The sequence below is a fragment of the Salvelinus fontinalis genome, chromosome 7 (genome assembly GCF_029448725.1).
Source record: "Salvelinus fontinalis isolate EN_2023a chromosome 7, ASM2944872v1, whole genome shotgun sequence".
In the NCBI taxonomy this organism is placed as follows: domain Eukaryota; kingdom Metazoa; phylum Chordata; class Actinopteri; order Salmoniformes; family Salmonidae; genus Salvelinus; species Salvelinus fontinalis.
Genome location: NC_074671.1, coordinates 62731956 through 62744455, shown reverse-complemented (window position 1 = coordinate 62744455; position 12500 = coordinate 62731956). Strand labels below are relative to the sequence as shown.

General features: G+C 49.2%; 1 protein-coding gene across 4 annotated transcripts in view; it reads left to right on the top strand.

The window, feature by feature from the left end:
- Positions 1–12500, top strand: part of LOC129859984 (dystrophin-like) — a 186264-nt gene that overhangs the window by 83807 nt on the left and 89957 nt on the right. For all 4 annotated transcript variants that reach the window (XM_055930280.1, XM_055930278.1, XM_055930279.1 and 1 more), the window contains 2 exons: positions 981–1156; positions 1730–1877. In XM_055930280.1, coding sequence (XP_055786255.1) covers positions 981–1156; positions 1730–1877 — 324 coding nt within the window. The remainder of the gene's footprint in view (positions 1–980; positions 1157–1729; positions 1878–12500) is intronic.

Here is a 12500-nt window from a genome sequence, read left to right as displayed (position 1 = left end):
CACTCTCACTCTCTCTCGCTCTCTCTCTGTCTCTCTCTCTCTTTCTTTCTCTCTCTCTCTCTCTCTCTCTCATTCACTCACTCACTCACTCACTCATTCACTCACTCACTCACTCACTCACTCTCTCTCTCTCTGTCGCTCTCTCTTTCTCTCTCTTTCTCTCGCTTTCTCGCTCTCTCTTTCTTTCTCTCTTTCTCTCACTCTCACTCTCGCTCTCTCTCTCTGTCTCTCTCTCTCTCTCTCTTTCTCCATCTCTCTATCTCTCTCTGAGACAGACTGCTAACTAAGTGCCATCACATCTCTGCAGACCATGCTATCTATGAGCGATAGAAAGCTAATGTTCAGTATTGTGTGTTTCCATAGCGTCTGCCTGTGTGTGTAACCTCTGTCTGGCGTGGAAAAGGACAAGGCCACAGACGTAGAACGTGATGAGTCACCGTGGCTCTTCATTGGTTGTTGGTTGATCCATTGACCTCCACTATGCTGTTCAATTCAAGCCTATTGACATGAAAGTAATACTACCTGCAGGGACTTGGGAGTATCCTGACAACAGGATGACAACATGATAACATGCTGTGTCAGCTAAACAGTTTATAAAAACAGTTTCCTGTTGACAACATGATGGCATGCTGTGTCAGCTAAACAGTTTATAAAAACAGTTTCCTGTTGACAACATGATAACATGCTGTGTCAGCTAAACAGTTTATAAAAACAGTTTCCTGTTGACAACATGATAACGTGCTGTGTCAGCTAAACAGTTTATAAAAATAGTTTCCTGTTGACAACATGATGACATGCTGTGTCAGCTAAACAGTTTATAAAAACAGTTTCCTGTTGACAACATGATAACATGCTGTGTCAGCTAAACAGTTTATAAAAACAGTTCAACCTGCTCAACCATGAAACAATGAACGGGTGCTTGTAGCTGATCGAATTAACATGTTGGATGACCTTTGCCCTTTGACCCTGTGGTGTGTCAGGAGCTGCAGGAGAGCGTGGGGGCCCAGGGGGGTGTGGTGGCAGGGCTGAACGCTGCAGGGAAGGAGATCATTGGTCAGAGTACCCAGGAGGGCGGAGCTCAGATCAGGCTACAGCTCAACACCCTCAACACACGCTGGGTGAACGTCACCCAGGAGATCGCAGAGAGGAAGAGGAGGTGTGTGTGTGTGTGTGTGTGTGTCTGCAGTACCAGTGTGTATATCTGTAGTATCAGTGTGTATGTCTGCAGTACCAGTGTGAATGTCTGCAGTACTAGTGTGAATGTCTGCAGTACCAGTGTGAATGTCTGCAGTACCAGTGTGTGTGTCTGCAGTACCAGTGTGAATGTCTGCAGTACCAGTGTGTGTGTCTGCAGTACCAGTGTGTTTGTCTGCAGTACCAGTGTGTATGTCTGCAGTACCAGTGTGTGTGTCTGCAGTACCAGTGTGTTTGTCTGCAGTACCAGTGTGTATGTCTGCAGTACCAGTGTGTATGTCTGCAGTACCAGTGTGTATGTCGGCACATCACATCCTGTCTGTCTTTACCGTCCGTCTGTACGTTAATAGGTCCGTTAACTGCATTATGTGTCTTAACTATTCCCTGACTGAGTACTGTGTATGTGTGTGTGTGTGTGTGTGTGTGTGTGTGTGTGTGTGTGTGTGTGTGTGTGTGTGTGCGTGCGTGCGTGCGTGCGTGCGTGCGTGCGTGCGTGCATACGGTATTCCTCCTAACTGTTCCCTGTGTGTGTCAGGTCTGCAGAGGCACGTACTGCAGCAATGGGGCTGCAGGAGGACATGGGGGAGTTCCTGTCCTGGCTGGATGAGGCTGAGGAGGTAGTGGCCATCCCCCTGACGCCTGGAGATCACCACCAGATGAACGCCACCCTGGAGAAAGTCACGGTACGGTCAACAACAAGTCTCACTAGTCTGTCCCCTAGTCTAGATTACTGGCCAGAGGACCTCTCACTCGTCTGTCTCCTAGTCTAGATTACTGGCCAGGGAACATCTCTCACTAGTCTGTCTCCTAGTCTAGATTACTGGCCAGAGGACCTCTCACTAGTCTGTCCCCTAGTCTAGATTACTGGCCAGAGGGCATCTCTCACTAGTCTGTCCCCTAGTCTAGATTACTGACCAGAGGACATCTCTCACTAGTCTGTCCCCTAGTCTAGATTACTGGCCAGAGTACCTCTCACTAGTCTGTCCCCTAGTCTAGATTACTGGCCAGAGGACATCTCTCACTTCTCTCTCCCCTAGTCTAGATTACTGGCCAGAGGACATCTCTCACTAGTCTGTCCCCTAGTCTAGATTACTGACCAGGGAACATCTCTCACTAGTCTGTCTCCTAGTCTAGATTACTGGCCAGAGGACCTCTCACTAGTCTGTCTCCTAGTCTAGATTACTGGCCAGAGAACATCTCTCACTACTATGTCTCCTAGTCTAGATTACTGGCCAGAGGACCTCTCACTAGTCTGTCCCCTAGTCTAGATTACTGGCCAGAGGACCTCTCACTAGTCTGTCCCCTAGTCTAGATTACTGGCCAGAGGACCTCTCACGAGTCTGTCTCCTAGTCTAGATTACTGGCCAGGGAACATCTCTCACTAGTCTGTCCCCTAGTCTAGATTACTGGCCAGAGGACATCTCTCACTAGTCTGTCTCCTAGTCTAGATTACTGGCCAGAGGACCTCTCACTAGTCTGTCTCCTAGTCTAGATTACTGGCCAGAGGACATCTCTCACTCATCTGTTCCCTAGTCTAGATTACTGGCCAGACGACCTCTCACTAGTCTGTCCCCTAGTCTAGATTACTGGCCAGAGGACCTCTCACTAGTCTGTCTCCTAGTCTAGATTACTGGCCAGAGGACCTCTCACTAGTCTGTCCCCTAGTCTAGATTACTGGCCAGAGGACCTCTCACTAGTCTGTCCCCTAGTCTAGATTACTGGCCAGAGGACCTCTCACTAGTCTGTCCCCTAGTCTAGATTACTGGCCAGAGGACCTCTCACGAGTCTGTCTCCTAGTCTAGATTACTGGCCAGAGGACCTCTCACTAGTCTGTCTCCTAGTCTAGATTACTGGCCAGAGGACCTCTCACTAGTCTGTCTCCTAGTCTAGATTACTGGCCAGAGGACATCTCTCACTCATCTGTTCCCTAGTCTAGATTACTGGCCAGAGGACCTCTCACTAGTCTGTCCCCTAGTCTAGATTTCTGGCCAGAGGACCTCTCACTAGTCTGTCCCCTAGTCTAGATTACTGGCCAGAGGACATCTCTCACTAGTCTGTCTCCTAGTCTAGATTACTGCCCAGAGGACATCTCTCACTAGTCTGTCCCCTAGTTTAGATTACTGGCCAGAGGACCTCTCACTAGTCTGTCCCCTAGTCTAGATTACTGGCCAGAGGACATATCTCACTAGTCTGTCCCCTAGTCTAGATTACTGGCCAGAGGACATCTCTCACTAGTCTGTCTCCTAGTCTAGATTACTGCCCAGAGGACATCTCTCACTAGTCTGTCCCCTAGTTTAGATTACTGGTCAGAGGACCTCTCACTAGTCTGTCCCCTAGTCTAGATTACTGGCCAGAGGACATCTCTCACTAGTCTGTCCCCTAGTCTAGATTACTGGCCAGAGGACATATCTCACTAGTCTGTCCCCTAGTCTAGATTACTGGCCAGAGGACCTCTCACTAGTCTGTCTCCTAGTCTAGATTACTGGCCAGAGGACCTCTCATTAGTCTGTCCCCTAGTCTAGATTACTGGCCAGAGGACCTCTCACTAGTCTGTCCCCTAGTCTAGATTACTGGCCAGGGATTATCTCTCACTAGTCTGTCTCCTAGTCTAGATTACTGGCCAGGGAACATCTCTCACTAGCCTGTCCCCTAGTCTAGATTACTGGCCAGAGGACCTCTCACTAGTCTGTCCCCTAGTCTAGATTACTGGCCAGACGACCTCTCACTAGTCTGTCCCCTAGTCTAGATTACTGGCCAGAGGACCTCTCACTAGGCTGTCTCCTAGTCTAGATTACTGGCCAGAGGACCTCTCACTAGTCTGTCCCCTAGTCTAGATCACTGGCCAGATTACCTCTCACTAGTCTGTTTCCTAGTCTAGATTACTGGCCAGAGGACCTCTCACTAGTCTGTCTCCTAGTCTAGATTACTGGCCAGAGGACCTCTCACTAGTTTGTCCCCTAGTCTAGATTACTGGCCAGAGGACCTCTCATTAGTCTGTCCCCTAGTCTAGATTACTGGCCAGAGGACCTCTCACTAGTCTGTCCCCTAGTCTAGATTACTGGCCAGGGATTATCTCTCACTAGTCTGTCTCCTAGTCTAGATTACTGGCCAGGGAACATCTCTCACTAGCCTGTCCCCTAGTCTAGATTACTGGCCAGAGGACCTCTCACTAGTCTGTCCCCTAGTCTAGATTACTGGCCAGACGACCTCTCACTAGTCTGTCCCCTAGTCTAGATTACTGGCCAGGGAACATCTCTAACTAGTCTGTCTCCTAGTCTAGATTACTGGCCAGAGGACCTCTCACTAGTCTGTCCCCTAGTCTAGATTACTGGCCAGGGAACATCTCTCACTAGTCTGTCTCCTAGTCTAGATTACTGGCCAGGGAACATCTCTCACTAGTCTGTCTCCTAGTCTAGATTACTGGCCAGGGAACATCTCTCACTAGTCTGTCTCCTAGTCTAGATTACTGGCCAGAGGACCTCTCACTAGTCTGTCTCCTAGTCTAGATTACTGGCCAGAGGACCTCTCACTAGTTTGTCCCCTAGTCTAGATTACTGGCCAGAGGACCTCTCACTAGTCTGTCTCCTAGTCTAGATTACTGGCCAGAGGACATCTCTCACTAGTCTGTCCCCTAGTCTAGATTACTGGCCAGGGAACATCTCTCACTAGTCTGTCTCCTAGTCTAGATTACTGGCCAGGGAACATCTCTCACTAGTCTGTCTCCTAGTCTAGATTACTGGCCAGGGAACATCTCTCACTAGTCTGTCTCCTAGTCTAGATTACTGGCCAGAGGACCTCTCACTAGTCTGTCTCCTAGTCTAGATTACTGGCCAGAGGACCTCTCACTAGTTTGTCCCCTAGTCTAGATTACTGGCCAGAGGACCTCTCACTAGTCTGTCTCCTAGTCTAGATTACTGGCCAGAGGACCTCTCACTAGTCTGTCTCCTAGTCTAGATTACTGGCCAGAGGACATCTCTCACTCATCTGTTCCCTAGTCTAGATTACTGGCCAGAGGACCTCTCACTAGTCTGTCCCCTAGTCTAGATTTCTGGCCAGAGGACCTCTCACTAGTCTGTCCCCTAGTCTAGATTACTGGCCAGAGGACATCTCTCACTAGTCTGTCTCCTAGTCTAGATTACTGCCCAGAGGACATCTCTCACTAGTCTGTCCCCTAGTTTAGATTACTGGCCAGAGGACCTCTCACTAGTCTGTCCCCTAGTCTAGATTACTGGCCAGAGGACATATCTCACTAGTCTGTCCCCTAGTCTAGATTACTGGCCAGAGGACATCTCTCACTAGTCTGTCTCCTAGTCTAGATTACTGCCCAGAGGACATCTCTCACTAGTCTGTCCCCTAGTTTAGATTACTGGCCAGAGGACCTCTCACTAGTCTGTCCCCTAGTCTAGATTACTGGCCAGAGGACATCTCTCACTAGTCTGTCCCCTAGTCTAGATTACTGGCCAGAGGACATATCTCACTAGTCTGTCCCCTAGTCTAGATTACTGGCCAGAGGACCTCTCACTAGTCTGTCTCCTAGTCTAGATTACTGGCCAGAGGACCTCTCACTAGTCTGTCTCCTAGTCTAGATTACTGGCCAGAGGACCTCGCACTAGTCTGTCCCCTAGTCTAGATTTCTGGCCAGAGGACCTCTCACTAGTCTGTCCCCTAGTCTAGATTACTGGCCAGAGGACCTCTCACTAGTCTGTCCCCTAGTCTAGATTTCTGGCCAGAGGACCTCTCACTAGTCTGTCCCCTAGTCTAGATTACTGGCCAGAGGACCTCTCACTAGTCTGTCCCCTAGTCTAGATTAATGGCCAGAGGACCTCTCACTAGTCTGTCTCCTAGTCTAGATTACTGGCCAGAGGACATCTCTCACTAGTCTGTCCCCTAGTTTAGATTACTGGCCAGAGGACCTCTCACTAGTCTGTCCCCTAGTCTAGATTACTAGCCAGAGGACCTCTCACTAGTCTGTCCCCTAGTCTAGATTACTGGCCAGAGGACCTCTCACTAGTCTGTCTCCTAGTCCAGATTACTGGCCAGAGGACCTCTCACTAGTCTGTCTCCTAGTCTAGATTACTGGCCAGAGGACATCTCTCACTAGTCTGTCCCCTAGTCTAGATTACTGGCCAGAGGACTTCTCACTAGTCTTTCCCCTAGTCTAGATTACTGGCCAGAGGACCTCTCACTAGTCTGTCTCCTAGTCTAGATTACTGGCCAGAGGACCTCTCACTAGTCTGTCCCCTAGTCTAGACTACTGGCCAGAGGACATCTCTCACTAGTCTGTCCCATAGCCTAGATTACTGGCCAGGAAACATCTCTCACTAGTCTGTCCCCTAGTCTAGATGACTGGCCAGGGAACATCTCTCATTAGTCTGTCTCCTAGTCTAGATTACTGGCCAGGGAACATCTCTCACTAGTCTGTCTCCTAGTCTAGATTACTGGGCAGGGAACATCTCTCACTAGTCTGTCTCCTAGTCTAGATTACTGTCCAGAGGACCTCTCACTAGTCTGTCCCCTAGTCTAGATTACTGGCCAGATTACCTCTCACTAGTCTGTTTCCTAGTCTAGATTACTGGCCAGGGAACATCTCTCACTAGTCTGTCTCCTAGTCTAGATTACTGGGCAGGGAACATCTCTCACTAGTCTGTCTCCTAGTCTAGATTACTGTCCAGAGGACCTCTCACTAGTCTGTCCCCTAGTCTAGATTACTGGCCAGAGGACCTCTCACTAGGCTGTCTCCTAGTCTAGATTACTGGCCAGAGGACCTCTCACTAGTCTGTCCCCTAGTCTAGATCACTGGCCAGATTACCTCTCACTAGTCTGTTTCCTAGTCTAGATTACAGGCCAGAGGACCTCTCACTAGTCTGTCTCCTAGTCTAGATTACTGGCCAGAGGACCTCTCACTAGTTTGTCCCCTAGTCTAGATTACTGGCCAGAGGACCTCTCACTAGTCTGTCTCCTAGTCTAGATTACTGGCCAGAGGACATCTCTCACTAGTCTGCCTCCTAGTCTAGATTACTGCCCAGAGGACATCTCTCACTAGTCTGTCCCTTAGTCTAGATTACTGGCCAGAGGACCTCTCACTAGTCTGTCTCCTAGTCTAGATTACTGGCCAGAGGACCTCTCACTAGTCTGTCCCCTAGTCTAGATTACTGGCCAGAGGACCTCTCACTAGTCTGTCTCCTAGTCTAGATTACTGGCCAGAGGACATCTCTCACTAGTCTGTCCCCTAGTCTAGATTACTGGCCAGAGGACATCTCTCACTAGTCTTTCCCCTAGTCTAGATTACTGGCCAGAGGACCTCTCACTAGTCTGTCTCCTAGTCTAGATTACTGCCCAGAGGACATCTCTCACTAGTCTGTCCCCTAGTCTAGATTACTGGCCAGAGGACCTCTCACTAGTCTGTGTCCTAGTCTAGATTACTGGCCAGAGGACCTCTCACTAGTCTTTCTCCTAGTCTAGATTACTGGCCAGAGGACCTCTCACTAGTCTGTCTCCTAGTCTAGATTACTGGCCAGAGGACATCTCTCACTAGTCTGTCCCCTAGTCTAGATTACTGGCCAGAGGACATATCTCACTAGTCTTTCCCCTAGTCTAGATTACTGGCCAGAGGACCTATCACTAGTCTGTCTCCTAGTCTAGATTACTGGCCAGAGGACCTCTCACTAGTCTGTCCCCTAGTCTAGACTACTGGCCAGAGGACATCTCTCACTAGTCTGTCCCCTAGCCTAGATTACTGGCCAGGAAACATCTCTCACTAGTCTGTCCCCTACTCTAGATTACTGGCCAGGGAACATCTCTCATTAGTCTGTCTCCTAGTCTAGATTACTGGCCAGGGAACATCTCTCACTAGTCTGTCTCCTAGTCTAGATTACTGGGCAGGGAACATCTCTCACTAGTCTGTCTCCTAGTCTAGATTACTGTCCAGAGGACCTCTCACTAGTCTGTCCCCTAGTCTAGATTACTGGCCAGAGGACCTCTCACTAGGCTGTCTCCTAGTCTAGATTACTGGCCAGAGGACCTCTCACTAGTCTGTCCCCTAGTCTAGATCACTGGCCAGATTACCTCTCACTAGTCTGTTTCCTAGTCTAGATTACTGGCCAGAGGACCTCTCACTAGTCTGTCTCCTAGTCTAGATTACTGGCCAGAGGACCTCTCACTAGTTTGTCCCCTAGTCTAGATTACTGGCCAGAGGACCTCTCATTAGTCTGTCCCCTAGTCTAGATTACTGGCCAGAGGACCTCTCACTAGTCTGTCCCCTAGTCTAGATTACTGGCCAGGGAACATCTCTCACTAGTCTGTCTCCTAGTCTAGATTACTGGCCAGGGAACATCTCTCACTAGCCTGTCCCCTAGTCTAGATTACTGGCCAGAGGACCTCTCACTAGTCTGTCCCCTAGTCTAGATTACTGGCCAGACGACCTCTCACTAGTCTGTCCCCTAGTCTAGATTACTGGCCAGGGAACATCTCTAACTAGTCTGTCTCCTAGTCTAGATTACTGGCCAGAGGACCTCTCACTAGTCTGTCCCCTAGTCTAGATTACTGGCCAGGGAACATCTCTCACTAGTCTGTCTCCTAGTCTAGATTACTGGCCAGGGAACATCTCTCACTAGTCTGTCTCCTAGTCTAGATTACTGGCCAGGGAACATCTCTCACTAGTCTGTCTCCTAGTCTAGATTACTGGCCAGAGGACCTCTCACTAGTCTGTCTCCTAGTCTAGATTACTGGCCAGAGGACCTCTCACTAGTTTGTCCCCTAGTCTAGATTACTGGCCAGAGGACCTCTCACTAGTCTGTCTCCTAGTCTAGATAACTGGCCAGAGGACATCTCTCACTAGTCTGTCCCCTAGTCTAGATTACTGGCCAGGGAACATCTCTCACTAGTCTGTCTCCTAGTCTAGATTACTGGCCAGGGAACATCTCTCACTAGTCTGTCTCCTAGTCTAGATTACTGGCCAGGGAACATCTCTCACTAGTCTGTCTCCTAGTCTAGATTACTGGCCAGAGGACCTCTCACTAGTCTGTCTCCTAGTCTAGATTACTGGCCAGAGGACCTCTCACTAGTTTGTCCCCTAGTCTAGATTACTGGCCAGAGGACCTCTCACTAGTCTGTCTCCTAGTCTAGATTACTGGCCAGAGGACCTCTCACTAGTCTGTCTCCTAGTCTAGATTACTGGCCAGAGGACATCTCTCACTCATCTGTTCCCTAGTCTAGATTACTGGCCAGAGGACCTCTCACTAGTCTGTCCCCTAGTCTAGATTTCTGGCCAGAGGACCTCTCACTAGTCTGTCCCCTAGTCTAGATTACTGGCCAGAGGACATCTCTCACTAGTCTGTCTCCTAGTCTAGATTACTGCCCAGAGGACATCTCTCACTAGTCTGTCCCCTAGTTTAGATTACTGGCCAGAGGACCTCTCACTAGTCTGTCCCCTAGTCTAGATTACTGGCCAGAGGACATATCTCACTAGTCTGTCCCCTAGTCTAGATTACTGGCCAGAGGACATCTCTCACTAGTCTGTCTCCTAGTCTAGATTACTGCCCAGAGGACATCTCTCACTAGTCTGTCCCCTAGTTTAGATTACTGGCCAGAGGACCTCTCACTAGTCTGTCCCCTAGTCTAGATTACTGGCCAGAGGACATCTCTCACTAGTCTGTCCCCTAGTCTAGATTACTGGCCAGAGGACATATCTCACTAGTCTGTCCCCTAGTCTAGATTACTGGCCAGAGGACCTCTCACTAGTCTGTCCCCTAGTCTAGATTAATGGCCAGAGGACCTCTCACTAGTCTGTCTCCTAGTCTAGATTACTGGCCAGAGGACATCTCTCACTAGTCTGTCCCCTAGTTTAGATTACTGGCCAGAGGACCTCTCACTAGTCTGTCCCCTAGTCTAGATTACTAGCCAGAGGACCTCTCACTAGTCTGTCCCCTAGTCTAGATTACTGGCCAGAGGACCTCTCACTAGTCTGTCTCCTAGTCTAGATTACTGGCCAGAGGACCTCTCACTAGTCTGTCTCCTTGTCTAGATTACTGGCCAGAGGACATCTCTCACTAGTCTGTCCCCTAGTCTAGATTACTGGCCAGAGGACTTCTCACTAGTCTTTCCCCTAGTCTAGATTACTGGCCAGAGGACCTCTCACTAGTCTGTCTCCTAGTCTAGATTACTGGCCAGAGGACCTCTCACTAGTCTGTCCCCTAGTCTAGACTACTGGCCAGAGGACATCTCTCACTAGTCTGTCCCATAGCCTAGATTACTGGCCAGGAAACATCTCTCACTAGTCTGTCCCCTAGTCTAGATGACTGGCCAGGGAACATCTCTCATTAGTCTGTCTCCTAGTCTAGATTACTGGCCAGGGAACATCTCTCACTAGTCTGTCTCCTAGTCTAGATTACTGGGCAGGGAACATCTCTCACTAGTCTGTCTCCTAGTCTAGATTACTGTCCAGAGGACCTCTCACTAGTCTGTCCCCTAGTCTAGATTACTGGCCAGAGGACCTCTCACTAGGCTGTCTCCTAGTCTAGATTACTGGCCAGAGGACCTCTCACTAGTCTGTCCCCTAGTCTAGATCACTGGCCAGATTACCTCTCACTAGTCTGTTTCCTAGTCTAGATTACTGGCCAGGGAACATCTCTCAGTAGTCTGTCTCCTAGTCTAGATTACTGGGCAGGGAACATCAATCAATCAATCAATCAATTTTATTTTATATAGCCCTTCGTACATCAGATAATATCTCGAAGTGCTGTACAGAAACCCAGCCTAAAACCCCAAACAGCTAGAATGCAGGTGTAGAAGCACGGTGGCTAGGAAAAACTCCCTAGAAAGGCCAAAACCTAGGAAGAAACCTAGAGAGGAACCAGGCTATGAGGGGTGGCCAGTCCTCTTCTGGCTGTGCCGGGTGGAGATTATAACAGAACTATGCCAAGATGTTCAAAAATGTTCATAAGTGACAAGCATGGTCAAATAATAATCATGAATAATTTTCAGTTGGCTTTTCATAGCTGATCATTAAGAGTTGAAAAACAACAGGTCTGGGACAGGTGGGTGTTCCATAACCGCAGGCAGAACAGCTGAAACTGGAATAGCAGCAAGGCCAGGCGGACTGGGGACAGCAAGGAGTCACCACGGGCGGCAGTCCCGACGCATGGTCCTAGGGCCCAGGTCCTCCGAGAGAAAGAAAGAGAGAAGGAGAAAATTAGAGAGAGCCAAGATTTTCAAAATGTTCATAAATGACAAGCATGGTCAAATAATAATCAGGAATAAATCTCAGTTGGCTTTTCATAGCCGATCATTAAGAGTTGAAAACAGCAGGTCTGGGACAGGTAGGGGTTTCGTAACCGCAGGCAGAAACAGTTGAAACTGGAATAGCAGCAAGGCCGGGCGGACTGGGGACAGCAAGGTGTCAGCATGCCCGGTAGTCCTGACGTATGGTCCTAGGGCTCAGGTTCTCAGAGAGAAAGAGAGAACGAGAGAATTAGAGAGAGCATACTTAAATTCACACAGGACACTGGATAAGACAGGAGAAGTATTCCAGGTATAACCAACTGACCCTAGCCCCCCGACACATAAACTACTGCAGCATAAATACTGGAGGCTGAGACAGGAGCGGTCAGGAGACACTAGTCTCTCACTAGTCTGTCTCCTAGTCTAGATTACTGTCCAGAGGACCTCTCACTAGTCTGTCCCCTAGTCTAGATTACTGGCCAGAGGACCTCTCACTAGGCTGTCTTCTAGTCTAGATTACTGGCCAGAGGACCTCTCACTAGTCTGTCCCCTAGTCTAGATCACTGGCCAGATTACCTCTCACTAGTCTGTTTCCTAGTCTAGATTACTGGCCAGAGGACCTCTCACTAGTCTGTCTCCTAGTCTAGATTACTGGCCAGAGGACCTCTCACTAGTTTGTCCCCTAGTCTAGATTACTGGCCAGAGGACCTCTCACTAGTCTGTCTCCTAGTCTAGATTACTTGCCAGAGGACATCTCTCACTAGTCTGCCTCCTAGTCTAGATTACTGCCCAGAGGACATCTCTCACTAGTCTGTCCCTTAGTCTAGATTACTTGCCAGAGGACATCTCTCACTAGTCTGCCTCCTAGTCTAGATTACTGCCCAGAGGACATCTCTCACTAGTCTGTCCCTTAGTCTAGATTACTGGCCAGAGGACCTCTCACTAGTCTGTCTCCTAGTCTAGATTACTGGCCAGAGGACCTCTCACTAGTCTGTCCCCTAGTCTAGATTACTGGCCAGAGGACCTCTCACTAGTCTGTCTCCTAGTCTAGATTACTGGCCAGAGGACATCTCTCACTAGTCTGTCCC